The sequence below is a fragment of the Chlamydotis macqueenii genome, chromosome 6 (assembly GCF_036417535.1).
Source record: "Chlamydotis macqueenii isolate bChlMac1 chromosome 6, bChlMac1.mat, whole genome shotgun sequence".
Taxonomy (NCBI): Eukaryota; Metazoa; Chordata; class Aves; order Otidiformes; family Otididae; genus Chlamydotis; species Chlamydotis macqueenii.
In genome coordinates this window covers 26,958,709-26,976,961 of record NC_141561.1, presented here as the reverse complement: position 1 = coordinate 26,976,961, position 18,253 = coordinate 26,958,709, and the positions used below count along the sequence as shown (strand labels likewise).

Here is an 18,253-nt window from a genome sequence, read left to right as displayed (position 1 = left end):
CCGCCCCCTCTCACCCCTACCTGCTCTGCTTTAGGATTGTGACCATGGAGTTCTATGGGAAAAATGACCTGACTCTAGGGATTTTTCTGGAGCGCTACTGTTTCAGGTGAGGAGAAATCTATTCTAAGTCTCATTCTAAACAAAATAAAAGCTTTTGATAGCTCTGAAGTTGACCTGCTGCCCTGTTCGTAGACTCTGCTTCTTGTGCACTTAGGAGAATAGCACGCAAGTCTGCAGAGCTGGTTGTGTCCTGCTAAAGCTTACCTCTTAAATCTGTTGCTCCCTTTGCTTTATTATCATGCTGTAGTGAAATAGGAACTGGATTTAAGAATTCATTTACTCATGCTCACTTTTTACAGGCAAATACCTCTACTACTTTCCTATTTCAGCCCTGTCCCTCTTATTTCCTTTAATGAGGAAGTGGAACAGATTATGAAGTAAAGGCTTACAAGTTCATAACGACAAATGTGTTCACTTAGCACTTTCTTGTAGCAATTAGGGCTCTGAGGGCTTAGTTAAGAGTCTGAGCTTGTATTCCAAATGGCTGTTTTTCAAGACGAGCAATTGTACTGATCAGTTTTCTGAGGTTCCTATTTGAACTCTCATATGAGCTCTGGAAAAAACCTACTCCTTCAGTGTTATCTGAATGTCTTGGAGTAAGGCTTTGTTGTATCTGCAAGATGGCTAATGTACATGGTCCAGAACACTTTTAGCCATGGCAAAGTACTGTGTAATTTACTTCATCTGACAGAGGTGCAAGCTGTTACGTTTCAGTAATAACCAGTACTGCCAGAACCCTGTACAGAGTCTCAGCAGACTGTGAAGCTGGATAGGTAGCTTGTGGCTCCTCAGATGAGAGGATAACTCTGTTTTCTCCATTGGCCCCTTGCAGTAGCAAAATACTCATAATGTTCAGCATTCTCTGGAGGAGCAAGTATTTCTCCTGGTGCTGATCAGTGAGGAGGAGGAGCTTAGCTGCCCACTTTTAAGTTCTTGTTTCTCCCTACTGACTAGCTAGTGTGTGCTAAAGTGAATGCTTCCAGTCTCTCTAGTTTCAGTAATTAATTTTTTTTTTTTTTTTTTTTTTTTTTTTTTTAGTATGAGCAAGGAGGGTCTGGACTCTTTCAGGCTCTTTCTGTTTTTGTAGTATTCCCTATTTCACTCTGGTACCTAAACAATTCCGCCGTTATTTTACTGATGTCAGTCTATCTTCCCTGACTTAAAAGAAACCCGTCCAAAGAAAGATCATGAGTTTTTCCTGTTCAGAGAGGTTATATGGCACTGTTTTGCTCGTGTCTTCCTTCATGAACTGAAACATTACAATTTTGAAGGTTCTTGGGCATGTCTTTCACCTCAGTAGCCTTTGCTCCAGTACACTGCCAAAGTGGTCTTCTAATTTGGTGGCGAGCACTTCCAGGTGCTTCATCCACATTTTGCAGACTATATGGAATATGTCAGTAGAAAGTGATTAATTGTAAAAAGATTGTGATAGCAACCAGTATCCAGTTGCTGCTTTTGGGACCTATACAGCCATTGCTGGCAAGGGAACTTCTCTATGTGCTATTTCTAAATGAGTACAATTCACTCTGCAGAAACAGCCTTCGCTGAAGGTTTAGGAAGCTTTTACAGTAAAGATAAATAGTACTGTGATGTTGAAAGGCATATTAGATATATGGAATCAGTTCTTCAGGAGTGCCTAGCATATGATCGTTCAGAAGTGTTTCCATTTCTCTCTATAAGGCCTTCCTACCAATGCCCCAGCATGTTCTGTGAAACACCGATGGTGCACCACATTCGTCGCTTTGTTCATGGGCAAGGCTGTGTGCAAATTGTGTTAAAGGAGCTGGACTCTCCAGTCCCTGGGTACCAGCACACCATTCTTACTTACTCCTGGTGTAGACTGTGCAAACAGGTAAGGATATGGACTTAAGAATCATTGCTATTCCAATTTAGTATTCCTGTTAGAATAGAATAGAGTCACTAAGGTTGGAAAAGACCTCTAAGATCATCAAGTCCAACCATCAATGCAACACCACCATGCCTACTAAACCATATCCCAAAGTGCCACGTCTACATGTTTTTTTTTTTAACACCTCCAGGGATGGCGACTCCACCACTTTCCAGAGCAGCCTGTTCCAATGCTTGACCGCTCTTTCAGGGAAGAAATTTTTTCTACTATCCAATCTAAACCTCCCCTGCTGCAACTTGAGGCCATTTCCTCTCATCCTGTCACTAGTTACTTGGAAGAAGAGACCAACACTCACCTTACTACAACCTCCTTTCAGGTGGTTGTAAAGAGCAATAAGGTCTCCCCTCAGCATCCTGTTGTGACTGGCCTCGTTACAGAAAGGCAGCATTTTTGAGAAATTGCTCGTCCCTGAAACTATGGCTATACCAGCATAAAACCTGTTACTGATGCGGATGTTCTCTTTTATCTACAAATTCCTCTTGTAGAATTGGTGCTGTTGAGGGTGAAATATCTTGTGTGGGGTAGTCTAGTTGGAAAGTGTCAAACGTGGCTCTGAGAGGATAGGTTTAAGTGGAGTTGACTTATTGCTGGAAACTAATTTCTGACACATGGAAAAATGGTATTGCCTTCTTAGAAGTGAAGAGTATGGTCCCTTCCCGGCAGTGAATCACTATGAGCGTCAAAAGAATGTGTGTATAGGGAAGGGCAGACACTGAGACTTACTGGCTTAGTAATTGACTAAATCCACTTGGTATTCTTTGTTCTGCTATGGACTGGACAGTCTGCATTGCGTCAATGTGATGTCTAGACTTCCTTTAGTAGTCATTAGAAAGTAAGTAAAATCTTCGTTAGAGGAATGATAAATTGCTTTAAAAAACCAAGATACTAAGATTTGGTATTATCTGAAACTTGTTCTGTGATTTACCTAAGAAAACATTACCAACTGGATACTCTAGCTAAACATTGTAAAACTTAAGAGGCTTCAACGAGACAAGAATAAAACTTAATTAAAAAAGATTTATGCAGTACCTGAAACGCAAAACATCTCAATTACCCATGTGGATGACTCAATTCACCTACTTACGCTGGCTTAAGCATGGGTGTTGGATTTAAGGATACCTGGAGGAAGTTAATGTAATTGCTGAAGGCAAGCCCTACACTGTTGTGTATGCACCTGTTCTATAACCTTTTATTTCTGTGTGCTCATGTAAACACTAATATGCTTGTGGCTATTAAGTATGTGTAGTGGTGACTACTCGGAGCTTGCAAGCACTGCTGAAGTTTAAATACACTGCAGAGCAATACCAGTGTATTTGTAGCTGAAGAATCACTAAGGAAAAGGTATGTGATGAAACTACTGCTGCCGATTGGATTGCTGGAAACTGTCTCTATGCAGAGGAATAGCATCCAAATATAAGCTTCTCTCAAGGATATGTTTGCACTCCCCCAATTTAGCATCTGTCATCATCAACTAACAGTTGTTTATTTTATTTATTGTAACCATGTGTTGGCTTTAACTTTGCATAAATGCTGTCTTTGTTGTTGTTTAGTGTGTTTCAGAGTCATGGGTGCTGCTGGTACTAGAAATACTAGATTGCTGTCTAGGTTAGCCTGTCCTTAATCTTGGCTGAAGGATAAAATTAAGACACTTGGCTTTCAATTTTTCAGGTTACACCAGTTGTTCCCCTTTCCAATGATTCTTGGTCTATGTCTTTCGCAAAATACCTTGAGCTGAGATTCTATGGGCACCAGTACACTCGAAGGGCCAATGCAGAGCCTTGTGGTCATTCCATTCACCATGACTATCACCAGTATTTTTCCTATAATCAGATGGTGGCATCTTTCAGGTGAGGTCCACTGCTAAAAACTTCCTTCTCTTGTGTGTGAAGCATATAGCTCTAGTGCAGATTCATCAGGTCTGTCCTTCACTTTGAATACAGCATAGGACAGCATAACTGCACTGTAACCACAAGTGCCTGGTTGTGTGCTGGCTTGCAGAGAGTGTTGTGGGTGCCATCACTGTCCTGGATGGGATGGGTGTTGTTCCTAAGAACGGATGTTGTTCCTGTGTTCCTATGAACGGACTCCAGTTCATGATACAGAAGGGAAACACTTTTCCCTGTCTAATCTTGAAAACTTTCAGAATTTTGTTTTTGCAACGTGATCTGTGGTTTTAATTTTTGCTTAGGAGATAAATGAACAGGGTGTTATTGCTGCTAAAGGTAACTAAAGCCCTGGACACATTGACAGTGTCCCTTTTTATATAAGGGCCACAAACAGCACTATAGTGTAGAATTAGTACTATGTGGGGAGAGTCTTGTTAATAGCTGTTGTATTGCCTTCTCAGCTACTCTCCAATCCGACTGCTTGAAGTGTGTGTCCCACTCCCCAAGATCTACATTAAACGGCAGGCTCCATCAAAGGTTACTATTTTGCAGGATCTCAAGGATTTCTCTCAAAAGTAAGCTTTGTTTTCAACATCTTCCTCAGCTTATTTGTATTTTGGACTTTTATTAGCAGAACACAAAACTAGTATAGATAAGACTTGCTAAATATTCGTTATTTAATAGAACAGTAATGCTTTTAAGCACATTTATATATGCATATACTTATAAGGGAGGATAGTATTGGAATCTTCTTTATTACCTTTATCTACTCTGTCTCTAGTAATCTCTCACCTTTTTATCTGGTGGCAATTCAACTTAAACATAGTCAGTAGAAACACAGATTCTTCTCTTCTCCTTCCCTGAATGTTGCACTGATATGAGTGATATAGCATGTTTTTGAATCATATTGCCAAATAGCCACTGAAAGGTTGACTATCAGCTGGTGTCTGAAATGTCACCTTTTCTTACAAAATGCCTTCTCAAGGACAGCTAAAGTATTTCTAATTCCTCTGTCTAATACTAAAAATGGAACAGAGGAGATGGTCCTAGAAGGCATAATCTGAAATTTGCAAGTGACATTCTGTACTCTTACCCTAACAACATTCTGTTTTGGAAGATCTGAACAAGTTTAAATCCCACCTTCAGCCCAGAAAAACTGCAAAGGCGTTGCTCAAATCTATTATCCAAACAGAATGTTTTTGCTATGTTGGTCATATGGCAACTAAACTCTCTGATGAGTAAAAGACATTGTCTTTGTTAGTTACTGAACATGATAACAGCAGACAGTCTGGTACCTTCTTGTAGTCTAAGGTAAACTGCTGTAAGCCTAGACACCTTCTGAATGTAGGAATAAAAAAAGTGGGAGACAGGCATAATGGAAACTACTAAGTTCAGCCTGACTGCTGTTCTGCTTGGTGGTGGCATTCCTGCATGGCTGATGTCTCTGTGACCCCCTGACTTCAGAACCTGTGGAGCTTTGTTTAGAGCTGAAATAGTTACTCACTGACTGGCTCTGAGCCCCTCTGGTGGAGATGCAGACTGCAAGCTGCAGTCCCAGATTCTTCTTAGGCAAAGATGACACAACAGTTCCCCTCTGGTAGTACATGTTTGTGACTTTTGTATCGCTCTCTGACAGCTTCCGCTGCTAAGAATAAGTTGTCAAGAGGAATATCAATGTATGTAGCTTCTAGGTGTCTGCCGTACTAGGGAATTTTTTCCAGTTTTCCCTGTAAATTCAGTGAGACAGCCTCCTGTGCAGAAGACTGTCATATATAGTTTTTCGTATTCTTAAATGTTAACCTTAAATGCATTCAGACTTTAATTAAAGAGTGTTGAAAATGCTTCAAGTAGTCACAGCTTAACTCTTTGCATCCCTGTCGACAGGGTGTCACAAGTATATCTTGCTGTTGATGATCGCCTTGCTTCTCTGAAAACAGATACTTTCAGCAAAACAAGGGAAGAGAAGATGGAAGACCTCTTTGCCCAAAAGGAGGTAACAGACTATTTATGCATTAGCAGACCATAGTCTGTAAAGTGTGTTGAGAAGCCACTCAGATCTAGTCTCATCTCTGGTCACAGAATGCTGACAGTTTTTCTTTTGGCAGATGGAAGAGGGAGAGTTTCGAAACTGGACTGAGAAAATCCAAGCAAGGCTGCTTTCATCATCATTAGACACACCTCAACAGCTGCAATCTGTTTTTGAGTCTCTGATAGCTAAAAAGCAAGGACTTTGTGAGATGCTACAAGCCTGGAATAATAGGTAAGAGGACACATACTGGAATCATAAGCAGCACTGAGACTGTGTTGGCTGTAGGAGGGAAGAGGTTCTTTTGTACTTTCTTTCCCTTTAGTGCAGTTGCTATATAGAGTGTGTGATGACAGCTTGTGCTGAATGTCCTCTACTGATTAAGACCACAGAGCTGGGTGATTGGAACAGAAAATCATTTGAGGTCTGATAGTAAAAGTATCGTGTTGCAGAGCACAACTTCCATCTGAGAGTAGAAAGTGTCGTTTGAAAAAAGATGGAAGAGAGGAGAAGAGGGGATCATGGGAAAGCAATTAATTGGGTGAAATTATCTAAGAGGTGAAGAAAATGTTCTGGTTTGGGCCATTTGAAACATAGCTTTGGTACATGTTAGCAGCCATCTGATTTTGCAGTAAAGACTAGTGAAGTCATGCTTGGCTGTGCTTTAGTATGGAAAAACTTCATAACTTGTGCCTTTCACAGCTAATACCTGTAACCTGTCTTTTGATTAACTTTTCTTTGGATTTTTTTGTGTTGTGTTTTTGTTTTGTTTTTAAGATTACAGGATATCTTCCAACAAGAGAAAGGGAGAAAACGTCCATCAGTACCACCTAGCCCTGGGAGACTGAGGCAAGGTGATGAAAGCAAGGTAAAAGTGTCAGACTAGAAGATATTTAAACTTTTTTTCTTTTTTTTTGGGGGTGTGGGGAGGGGGCGACACAATAGTCTTAAGCCTGGCTTGTTTATTTAGTAAACTTATTTTACTGCATCATGCAGTTTTCAGCTGTAAAAGCTTGAATTGTGTGTTAGTATATGTATGTTCTCCTAAAGATGTGAACCAAGAACCATATTACACAGAAGAAGACTAAGTATGAATAGGATTTGATGATTTTCTGTGTGTTTATGTAGTGTTAATCTGAATACTGACAGGGGAGAGTTACACTCATTGTCAGGTAGGAAGGAGGCCACTTCATCAGACCCTAAGTTGTTGCCCACCAGGTTTATCCCTTGTGAAAAAGAGAAGGCATTAATTATCAGGAGAGGCAGAGCAAAGAGCACAGGAAGGACTGAGCTGATAATTAATTTTCAGGTTCATCTCTGTTCTGTGATGTGTCTTGTGGGAACTGACTTGGGGGGATGTAGAAATTATTTTGGACTGCTGCCTCAAGAGCTCTATCTAAGCATACTGAACAGCTGCCCTTTGGGGAGCTTGTACTCTGAGAAAATAACCAGGCTGTAAGTCAGTATGATATAAGCGTCATACAGAGAGGCTGAACTCCCCCAGTAGTTCTAACATTAGCAAGGTACACTAAGAAACCCCATGGGACACTGAATTTGCTCCATTACATGCATATGTGTCCTTTCCACTTACCACATGTTTGTTAGATGCTAAAACATGCTTAATCTTGATCTAGCAAGAAGGGAGTTGATCTAGAGGAAGAGTGTAGTCTTTAAAGCAGCATACAGAGACTGTAAGACTCATAAGCATCTTGTGAAGCTGAGTTGCTGTTGTCTTATCTTTTTCATGTGGCGGCAGATGTAGTGACAGTGCAGTGGGTGGGCATGCTCTGTTGTGGAACATCTGCTTTTGCAAGTGTTCCACAGAGGAAGGGATACAGCTATAAAGAGCTTGCCATCAACACTGGTGTTTTGTTATTCTGCCTAGATCAGTAGCATGGATGCTTCCCCACGTAATGCTTCTCCAGCACTGCCAAATGGAGATAAAGGTCTGTTGTTTATTTGTACTTGCTTTTCTTAAGCTACCAAAAGAAGCTTGCTGTAACCCTTTCCCTGACGTAACATGGGAGCCTTTGTCAAATTTGATAATTTAGAGAAACAGTGAATCCTCGTTGTGTCAGATGGGAATAAGCCGGTTTCTAGCTTTCAAAAAGCAAAATCTGCCTCTAATATGAAGCTGAATTACTGAAGATGCTAAATTGGCCAGCAAGGGTTTTCCTTTGAACTTGAGTTTAAAAACTTTCAGAGGCTTTCTAAATAACTGAATAACTACATGGAATTTGTGAAATGCCTCTCGCCTCTTCTGTGAAGTGGTTATAGATGCTGAGACTTCTTACCTGTGAGGCATACTGAGAGCTTGTGGGAACTGAAGGTAGTGAGTGTCAGTGTATGCATCTTCTGGAGTTATGTGCTACATTCATCAGCTTGCCCATTCCTTTGCTGTGGATGGCTTTACCTGCTTTCTAAGTAAAAACTTACTGAAAGTAGACACGTGATAGCTTGGCCTAGGAGCAAGCAATATCACTTCACAGTCGTGTAAAATACTTTCTTCTGTCCTTCTACTCTCAGAGGATCGCTTCCTGACTACTTTATCAAGTCAGAGCTCTGCAGGCTCCGCTCATCTTCAGCTGCCTACCCCTCCAGAGGTTGTATCAGAGCATATGACTGGTGCCAACGTGCTGTCTGAACAGGATACAACAAGTAGCTCAGAAGGTATAGTTCAGTTATGGTCTTGTATTCTTTCTCTTGCTTCTCTGTGGCAAGTGTATGAGATCCATTTAGGAAATGGAAAATTTGGTAACTCTGTGGTCTGCAGCCTTCCTTCTGAATTGACAGCTTGAAGTTTGATGTTGTGATGCAGACTTGTCTCTGTTCCAGATGTGTTTGATGGACACTCACTGGGATCTACAGACAGCCAAGTGAAGGAGAAGTCTACTATGAAAGCTATTTTGGCTAACTTTTTGCCTGGAAACAACTATAATCCCATTCCATTTCCCTTGTAAGTACTGCACAATATAGATGATGTACAAAATTAGAAGCATGGTCAGATTGCAAACAGACCCGTGCATGCTTCGTTTGCTCAGTATATAATTTAAGTCATCACTTGAGTTTGCCTTAAAATAAGCTGTAGAACTTCCTCAAAGCAAGAAGGTTTCTATGTCCCATATAGGTGTTTGTAGGTTACGCACTTTTTTATTAATGATCCACCCTTGTGCCTATATAGTATCAGTTTCTCCTCCTCCTAGCACACATGCCTCCTCAGAACTTTTGTGGGATGGGAAAGAGTGGGGGAAAGCGGGGAGAAAAGTTCCTTCTAACATTGTTGTTGGAAGGAGGGAGCAGAAGTGTACTTCCTTAGCAAAAAAAAGACTTACTAAAGCTACATGCCTGCCTCTTGTTTTTGCTTCCAGACTTCTTCCAAGGGTTGGACTCAAATTGACATTGTCTGGGTGTAGGTCAGGTTCAATGGCTACTGCATGTGCCCTCAAGTTCCCCTCTCACGTGAAAATGGGCAGGCTGGAAAGTCTTTCAGCTACTTGGTCTGCGTGCTTTGTAGTATTTCTTGTTTGACATGAGCCTAATGTTTGGCAGCCTGAGTTTAACTTCTGAATCCTATGCCCAGGGTAGTAGTGGAGGCCATGGGCTAATGAGATAAAAATTAAATAACTGGACCCTACAGATAAGTGAAAGAAAATCTTACAGAAACCCAGGAGGCTTTTGGGAATTTTCTGTGCTAAACTGCTTGCTCAGAAAAGAGTCCAGATTTGTCCCTTATCTTCGCTCTGCAGGCTGTGCTGCAGGACAGTCAAAACAAACTCAGGCAGGTTTTGATGCCATTAGAAACAGTGGCTGCTAAACAGAAATAGACTCTTACTCTAACTTGGAGCTGGTTTTCTGATATAAGCAGCTTGCTTGAAGTGCCGATTGCCCTAGTGCATTACAATTTAGATTTAACCACATAGCTATGAACGTGTCTATTGGGAGAAGCTGATCTGGGGAGCTTTGGTTCCATGCTGAGACTTGCAGCTTGTGTCTGGGAGTGCAGTGATGAGATCTGGGTTTTGACCAAAACTTAGCCTTTTCTTTCCACAAACTTTTACAGTCTACTAACAGTCTCCCTGTGTTATTGTCATTTAGTGACCCGGATAAGCACTACCTAATGTATGAGCATGAACGGGTACCTATTGCAGTCTGTGAGAAAGAACCAAGCTCCATCATAGCTTTTGCTCTCAGGTACTGGTGTGATTTTGCTGTTCATTTGACACGTGTTGTACTTTTGCAGCTTTTCTGTGCTCCCTAATGGTAGGGAGCAAACATGATAGAATTTCTTCACTAAGCTGTTTTGAGAGTTTCGGCCAGAGCTCAAGTTCTCTCCTTTTACTACTGAGATATGGAAAGTAGGTTTTCAAACTTGCAACTGGATTTTGAGCTTTTCTTGCTGAACTCTAGTACACAAAAATGAATTAGTTGTGTAGTGTTCCCTGTAATGTTATACTGTTAGACAGAAAGAAGTGCAACTAAATCTTGCTCAGCTCTCCAGCTTAAGGAAGTGCAGCTGAGCCAGGGGAGCTGAGCTAGCAGTCTGTCCCTTGCCTGCCTTTGGTCGTAGCAGCTCTTGCTACTACTCAGCTCTCTAAACCAGCTGCTTCAGTACATCTTGGGGTTTGCATGCCACAAGGCAGCAGACTTTTAAAGCACATTCTTACATTGGGAGAAACAAGGAGGAATTTCTGTTCTAAGGGAACTAAGTTCTAATTGTAAGAAAAAATGAAGGAGAGGTCCTGTGGTTGCCCCTGAACTAAATCTTTGGGTTGGTGTTATGGAGTCTCCCAGAGAACTGCTGACTCTCTTCTGTGTGGGTCTTTAATTTTTATTTTTATTTTTTTTTTTTCATTTTCCTTTCCCCTTCAGTTGCAAGGAGTACAGAAATGCCCTGGATGAGCTGTCCAAAGCATCTTTGAAGAATAGTTCTGAAGAAGGACTACAGCCAAACAGGTTACATGCAGAAACTATAGCACATAGAGTGAAGGCACAGTGATTGTAGTGAATAAGCCAAAACTAGGATGGGGAAGGACCCTCAAAATATGCCTCTGTTAGGATCTCTGCTTTCTGATGGAATCTGACACATTCCATGTAACCAACACATACTTGCAGTATCTGAGTTTCCGTTTCATGTCAGGGTCCGTGCTGACTCCATCACCTGATGCCTTGACTGTGTGCATGCTAGGGATTATTGGGCCTGCTTACCTTTCCTGTAGTGATGGATGGAGCTGCTGCTATGGAGGAGCCCTGAGAGGTTTTTCTCAGAAAGATGGAGGATGACAACTTCGGACAGTCCCACACCATTACAACTTTAAACTGTATCCTCTTCCCTGAGCAGTACTTAGTATTAGGCAAGGAGGAGAAATAAATGTACAGGAGTAAAGCAATAGTGTTTTAAGTGGCAGTATTTATTGGGCTCATGACTTTTTTTTTTTTTTTTTTCTTTCTCCTTTCAGCATGTTGGACAGCAAACCAAAGAGTAGTAGCCCTGTCCGCCTGCCTGAGGCTAACATGGGTCCTTCAAATCGCAATGCAGAACCAGAACAGCGTAAGACCATTTTGCCAAGGTCATATCCATGATGCTAAGCTCGACCCAGACCTGAGTTCACATAACCTGGATTCTAGCTCTTGTGGAGCTTAAGATAAAACAACAAAAAAAATATGTTCTGAGTTGAAATTGTGACTAGTCTTACAGTGGATTTCATGTAGAACGTGGAAGGGATGGGGGAGTTTTTTTTTATTTTTGAAGTCTGTGCTCATGATGACTTTCTCTGATTCTTATGAGATTAGGCTATTGTTTCCTGATTTAATATGTTATGATGTAGTGGACGTTGGGTTGTTCTTGAGTCTAGCCTGTTCAGTGGCATATGATGCCTGTAATAAGTTCTGACCTCTTTTGGCACTGCCTTCTTTAAAAAGATGACAATTTAAATATTTTGAATTGGAGAAGTGAGGTTTTTACTATGTTAAAGATGCTAATGCTTGGTCTGTGTTTTCAAATGATTTAGCATTCCAGAATGCTACTCAGAACACTAAATCAGCTAACCTGATTGCCTGAAGAATAGCGAATGAGTTACAGTTGAATGATGTCATTCCTCCAGTTAGAACAGTGAATGGACAATGCTTATATGAGTCATGCTTTTATTAAACTGCCTGTGGAAATGTTGAGGCCAACTTCTTTATTCTTTTTCACTGCAGCAAAGAAACCATCTGGCGTTTTGTCTTTCTTCCGTGGCACGGGAGGGAAAAGCCCAGACCTGTCTTCCCAGAAAAAAGAGACCTTACGTGGTGCTGACAGTGCCTACTACCAGGTTGGACAAATGGGCAAAGAGGGAGCAGAAAACCAAGGAGCAGAGCCTCAAGGTACGAGACTATTGAGTCCATCTTCTGTCTTGGACTGTTACTTTTACGAAACATCATTTATACTTGTAAGGCCCAGAATGCACTCCTTTTTCAACAGTCCAAGATTACTCAACATGCATTGAAAAATTAATTATTTGAGCATTGAATGTAAGTTTCTCCTAAAGACATTGCTTTGCTTTACAAGAAGGGAAATAGGGTCTTTCAAACCCTGGTAACTATAGGGACATTGATTAGTCTGGGCTTGAATGCCTTTGGATTGAGTTGACTCTAGTTAAGCAGCCCAGTCTCTCTTCCTCACTTCCTATTTCACTTTCATTGTTTCAGCTTATGGAAAATGAATGAAGAGAAAACAGAGAGAAAGTTTGTACTTATGTGTCCCATGAACAGCAGTGCCCTTCTTACATACATATTATATTGTACAATTATAGCTGTATGTCTAATTCCCTGTGTATAGTTTCCTCTGTGTATTCTTGAAAAAATAAAATATTTTTCTTGTAATGTGAGTTTACATGTAGTATCTTATGCGGCTTTCTTAGTCATAATAATGAACAACTCTGGTCCATTTATGCTTTCAGATGACATAGATGGAGGAGATGGACAAAAGAAACAGCTGGTGAATCCCCATGTGGAACTCCGTGAGTAGTTGTAGATAATGAAGTCTTGAAGTCTTAGCTTGTCAAACTCCTTTTTTCATGCAAATATAATGGAAATCTTGAAGTTAATAGTTACTTTTTCTTTGTATTGGGCAGCAAGGAAAAACAAATTGAGAACAAAGCGATGCAATTTTTACTTTAACCAATCTCTCTTTTGCAAAAATACCCTATAAAACTTTTTTAAATTGATCTTTTGTCTGGACATTTTCCTGTGGCATGTACTGTGAGCTAGCCAACAGAGGGGTGACTTTCCTGTAAGCTTTCCATTTAAATCCTATTGGTTTAAACTTCCAAAGTGCAATAGGTGTGAGAGAGGTATGTTTAGCATAATAATATTCTTCTAGGCATCTAGGCATCTAGGTAAAATCTCTGAGTGTGATTTCAGGTAGTCAGTGGGTATTGCATACTGTTATTGAGGAAGTCTTTTTTTTTTTTTTTCTTTTTTTTTTTTTTTTCCCCAGAGTTTTCAGATGCGCATGCCAAGTTCTACTGCCGGATTTATTATGCTGGCGAGTTTCACAAGATGCGTGAAGTCATACTGGGGAGCAGCGAAGAGGACTTCATCCGATCTCTCTCTCACTCTATGCCCTGGCAGGCACGAGGTGGCAAATCTGGGGCTGCGTTCTATGTGACTGAGGGTAAATACAGCTTCTTCCCCTTTCGTAATTAGAGGGTATTATTTGGGGATGTTGGTGGTTAGTGTGTCCTTTAATCCCTGATTACCTCTGGCCAGAGGGTTGCTGACTGTGAAGCAGTCACTCAGAATGGAAAGTTAAGTGGATAGTTTTGGGGTCTTCAATATCAGATCATTTGTTTCTTTGTATATGCAGGAGAAATCAATGTAGTTCTGTTTTTCAGTAGTAGCAGCTAGGGAGGCCAGCTGGGCAGAAAGGTTGTACTCTCTTAGACAGGCTTCAAAAAACAAGAACTTGAGTATAATTCAAGGAAAATAAGGTTATTAAAGACAGTGTTTCTTATACTCCCGCATGTTATAGCTGATTTATAAGATTTTTTTAAAAACAAAACAAAACAAACCTGTGGCTGATTCTAGGCCCCTGCTTAAAAGAAGTCTTGAATGTAAGGGTCTGTAGGCTGTTTCTGTTGTCTATATAAGAAGCCCATACAGCGGAGGTAAATCTAACTTAGGCTGTCTCTTCTCCCTGATTTGCTAGAAGGCTGAAATCCAGTAAGGCTGAAATTCTGATATTCAGAATATAAGAAGTAAAAGTTTATAGAAATTAGCTTCCGTAGCTAATAATTTAAGAGAATTGTGGTACTTTAATTTTTCAAACCACTTCAGTGGTGCGACAGTCCTAAAAAACTTGTAAAGAATACATCACTTACTGTAAGTAACCCTGTTGCCTCTGTCTGATATTAAAACAGATGATAGATTCATCTTGAAGCAGATGCCTCGTCTGGAAGTCCAATCGTTCCTCGACTTTGCTCCGCACTACTTCACTTACATCATTAATGCGGTTCAGCAGAAGGTATTTTGTTTTCCTAAAAAAGCACCTTTTATTTTAGGCAGTGTTCTGTATTCTACAGACTGGTAACAGTTTCCATTAACCTCTTTAATTTAAATAAAAGAAAATGTTAGAGGGTATGAGTTGTACTAATAATGTATTTTTTTAAAATGAAAAGTGAGAATTTTGCTAGAGCTTCTAAGCTGTAATATACAGTCAGAACAATGGCAACTCTAGTATTTGATTGCTGATTGCTTGTACACAGAGTTCTCACCCCATGCCATCTCTTTGTCAGAAGCCCACAGCACTAGCCAAAATCCTTGGGGTATATCGAATTGGATACAAGAACTCTCAAAACAACACTGAAAAGAAGCTGGATCTGCTTGTCATGGAGAACCTTTTCTATGGCAGGAAAATGGCTCAGGTAAGATCCAAGCATTCTGTTCCCTTCCAATGCAGGTCTGACTGGGAGCAAGAGCAGTATTACCAGTAGCCATCTAGGTAACTTCTGACTGCGTATGCTGTCTATATCTAGACTGCTCAAAGATAACAGTGCCTGTTTTCTTGTTATGTTATCCTTGGTGACTTGATACCTATATTGGATAGTTCAGATAGCTGTAGTGCAGGCTTCAGTTTTTAGAAGTCTTATTTGTTCCTGCATCTCCAGTGTCTGAGAGAAAGCATTGCCACCCTCATTAGGAAAAAGTGAAACCTTTTTGCAAAGCTTTTTAGAAGAACTAACTGGGATTACAGACTAATTTGTTTAGAAGGACAGCCTCACCAATGGAGATGGTGAGCTACTGTGCAGTGAGGGGGAAAGTAATAATGTTTTGAACCTGCTGTTCTATCTCTGAACTGCTTCATGTGTGGGACAAGATTTTGAGTTCAGTATTGCTCTTAGTAAAGGAAAAGCAACCTCTTTGAGACAGTAAAATGAAGACCTTAAAATGACTGGGGGAAAATTATCTTCAAATACAGAGCTGATGCTGAAAAGGAAGCTCCAACTAATGTCGCTTCTAAAACTAGATAGTATCAATTCTTTCCCCCTTCCCTTCCAGTATCTGACCTCAAAGAGGCGATGTTTGTGGGAAAAGGTGAACTAAGGGAATTCTAGATAGATGTAAAGGATGTTGTTGTGGGTTTTATTTTTGTTTGTCTGTTTTTTAAATCAATGAGGGTGGTCAGGCACTATAACAGAGACCAAAAGAGACCATGGACTCCATCCCTGAAGCTAGTCAAATCTTCACTGGACAGGGCTTGAACAGGCTTCTCTAGCAGGACCTGCTCCAAGCAGGGCATTGGGCTGGAGACCTCCAGAGATCCTTTACAACGTAATGATGATCTGTCTCTTGCCTTGCTAACAGATGTTAAAAGGTCCTTCATGCAAGACCCAGTTCCCTCTTCAGTGGCTTTACTTTCATCAGCATTTGAGTCTGTAGAAGCTGGCTGAAAAACTGAGTTTACATATACAATATAAAAATAAGGACACCTTTTTTTCCCCTTAAATTAGGCTAAATATTAATTAATTAACTTCCCTAAAACTTGTGAATTGAGGTGGCAGAGCTTTTCTGTAGACTTATATGCTACTTTCCATTCAGGAAGATTTAAATTTGTTTTGTCAACAAAAAATGGCTTTTGTTAATTGTCTTCCCCCTGTGGAGAGGGAAAGAGTTGCCCTGCCGTGCTGCCTTCTCAAACACTGAAGTTAGGTATGTTGAAGTCTTTAACCTTGCAGAACAATGAAACAAAGTAGTGCTGTTCTCCATTTGCAGGTTTTTGACCTGAAGGGTTCCCTCCGGAATAGAAATGTTAAAACAGACACAGGCAAGGAAAGCTGTGATGTAGTCCTGCTGGATGAGAACCTTCTGAAGATGGTCCGGGACAATCCTTTGTACATCCGTTCCCACTGCAAGGCTGTGCTGAGAGCTTCCATACACAGTGATTCCCAGTTCCTCTCCAGCCACCTCATCATTGACTATTCCCTGCTGGTGGGTCGTGATGATACCAACAATGAGCTGGTTGTTGGGATCATTGGTAGGTTGTCTTTTTATTTTCTTGCTTTCAGTTGGTGAAACTGCTTTTTTTTCTGGTTTAGGTGTTTATAGTACTCTTAGAATTGTACCATAACCACCAGAGAGATGTGTCAGGAAAGCTTGTATTCTCCCTGATGGAATACCACACTCCCCTGTCATGGATATTCAAAGTGGAGGCAGGAAGTCTTCTCTCCAGCTCTTGTATGGACTTGTGCTAGCATTTGCATTACTAAGAATACGTGCAGGAGACCTCACAGGTAGCAAAAAAGCAGTCAAGTTGGTGTTTAATCTACACTTTAAATCGAATTGAAGTAGGGAAGGTTATTTGTATGCTTTTACATATTTAATATTTAAAGTTAAGTTCAGTAATGTTTACATAGCCATTTAAATTTAAAGTTGTGTAGAGGGGATCTATGGAGAAATGGTATTGGTAGGTATGGAAGAGGGAACTTAGACATCACAAGATCACTTGTAATCGTGTCGTCTGACCTGGATAATATGGGTGGCAATGCAGTAATTACCTTGCCACATCCTCTTGACTTGTGACTGGAAAGTAGAGCCATATCTTTTGAGAGGCAAGCTTGTATTGTGCAGAAGATTTGGAGATGCAGCTGTTTTGCAGGATGTGGAAATGACTTTTGGAAATGAAATGCTCTTGAAATCTAGCTCAGAAATGCTTCCAGATGGGATCTCAAGCCAGAAGGCCTGGATTATTCCTTTTCTGATAAAGCTTGAAAGCCATTCCAATAACACTTCTAGTTGAGAAAGGAAGTCCCAGCTACAAAGAACTGCAAATTGTTATTACTGTGTAGTTTTGTAGACTCTTGAATATTTGGGTAAATGGGATGAGACTCTGCTCCTTCTGTATATGTGGCTTTTTGCTGTCCTTTTGGAAAGTCTTACCAGATTAGTATATTTTATATGATGTTTAAAGCTAATAGTTCGTTTGCTGTGGTGAGAACAGCTGTTCATGATCTGAAGGAGCTTGTTCAACACGAATATCTTCAAGAAGAGAGAACATGGCTACTGTATGAGTCTATCACAGTGTTCTGTGAACGATACCCTGAGAACTTACAAAGTACTCAAGCTAAATTTGTGGCAGGGGCAGAACTAAAAATCATTAACTTGGACTGAGTTTGAATCTGAGGTCAGAATCTCTACCTATTTTAGATCCTAATGTGATACAGGAAACAACTAAGTTAGGTCTGTGAGGAGCTGGGAAGACTTTACTTTATTTGTAGGCCCTGTTGTGTGGGGCTCTGGGCCTTGGGGCATGAAGTGACAGTAGTTAGTGCACAAACTGATTATATTAGTCCCAAAGCACTTTGAGTGTTTTCAGAGTATTCAGATAAATGGATAAGTCTTAAGATCAGCAGGTCCAGATGAGCATTGTGTAAAGCACAACTGAGGTGAAACATGTGGATGCTTATGGTGGCCTTCTGTAAATCTAGAAACAGTAAATTCAAAATTGTATAATTACAGTTGAAGTCAGATGTTAGGAGATAATGATATCCAGTAATGGAAAACTTAAGTTACTGCAGCTTCAGCTTTGTAGATCAAAATGTTCATGTGCTTGTGATGACTGAGCACGCTTTCTCTGAAGGTGGCATGGAAGCAAGTCTGAAGTCTTCCCCTTGCAGCCCCCTCTTCCAGTCGGGGTCACTTGTAGGGTTTTGCAGTCTTCCATATCATGAGGTGAAAAGTGTTTGCTTTCTTTTATGAGACCTGTAGATGGCTGCAGTGATGAGGACTACTACTAGCTTAAATGGATAAGTATCCAAGTCTTGATGCTGCTAGCTGTTGCAGTAAAATAGTGAGAGCTGTTGAGATGAAGTGAGGCTTCTTAATTTGTTTCTGAGA

The 18,253-nt window shown here is 40.6% G+C and overlaps 1 protein-coding gene across 6 annotated transcripts in view; it reads left to right on the top strand.

Moving 5' to 3' along the window:
• PIKFYVE (phosphoinositide kinase, FYVE-type zinc finger containing) overlaps nucleotides 1-18,253 on the top strand; it is a 71,188-nt gene that overhangs the window by 47,801 nt on the left and 5,134 nt on the right. For 4 of the 6 annotated variants that reach the window (XM_086751348.1, XM_086751346.1, XM_086751344.1 and 1 more), the window contains 19 exons: nucleotides 35-106; nucleotides 1,741-1,912; nucleotides 3,638-3,816; nucleotides 4,317-4,430; nucleotides 5,740-5,848; nucleotides 5,961-6,115; nucleotides 6,659-6,749; nucleotides 7,767-7,827; nucleotides 8,408-8,551; nucleotides 8,717-8,837; nucleotides 9,977-10,072; nucleotides 10,751-10,834; nucleotides 11,338-11,429; nucleotides 12,080-12,244; nucleotides 12,820-12,879; nucleotides 13,359-13,535; nucleotides 14,281-14,384; nucleotides 14,656-14,784; nucleotides 16,133-16,394. In XM_086751348.1, coding sequence (XP_086607474.1) covers nucleotides 35-106; nucleotides 1,741-1,912; nucleotides 3,638-3,816; nucleotides 4,317-4,430; nucleotides 5,740-5,848; nucleotides 5,961-6,115; nucleotides 6,659-6,749; nucleotides 7,767-7,827; nucleotides 8,408-8,551; nucleotides 8,717-8,837; nucleotides 9,977-10,072; nucleotides 10,751-10,834; nucleotides 11,338-11,429; nucleotides 12,080-12,244; nucleotides 12,820-12,879; nucleotides 13,359-13,535; nucleotides 14,281-14,384; nucleotides 14,656-14,784; nucleotides 16,133-16,394 — 2,387 coding nt within the window. Of the gene's footprint in view, nucleotides 1-34; nucleotides 107-1,740; nucleotides 1,913-3,637; nucleotides 3,817-4,316; nucleotides 4,431-5,739; nucleotides 5,849-5,960; nucleotides 6,116-6,658; nucleotides 6,750-7,766; nucleotides 7,828-8,407; nucleotides 8,552-8,716; nucleotides 8,838-9,249; nucleotides 9,379-9,976; nucleotides 10,073-10,750; nucleotides 10,835-11,337; nucleotides 11,430-12,079; nucleotides 12,245-12,819; nucleotides 12,880-13,358; nucleotides 13,536-14,280; nucleotides 14,385-14,655; nucleotides 14,785-16,132; nucleotides 16,395-18,253 lie in introns of all 6 variants that reach the window. The other 2 variants (XM_086751350.1, XM_086751345.1) reach the window with 2 other exon arrangements.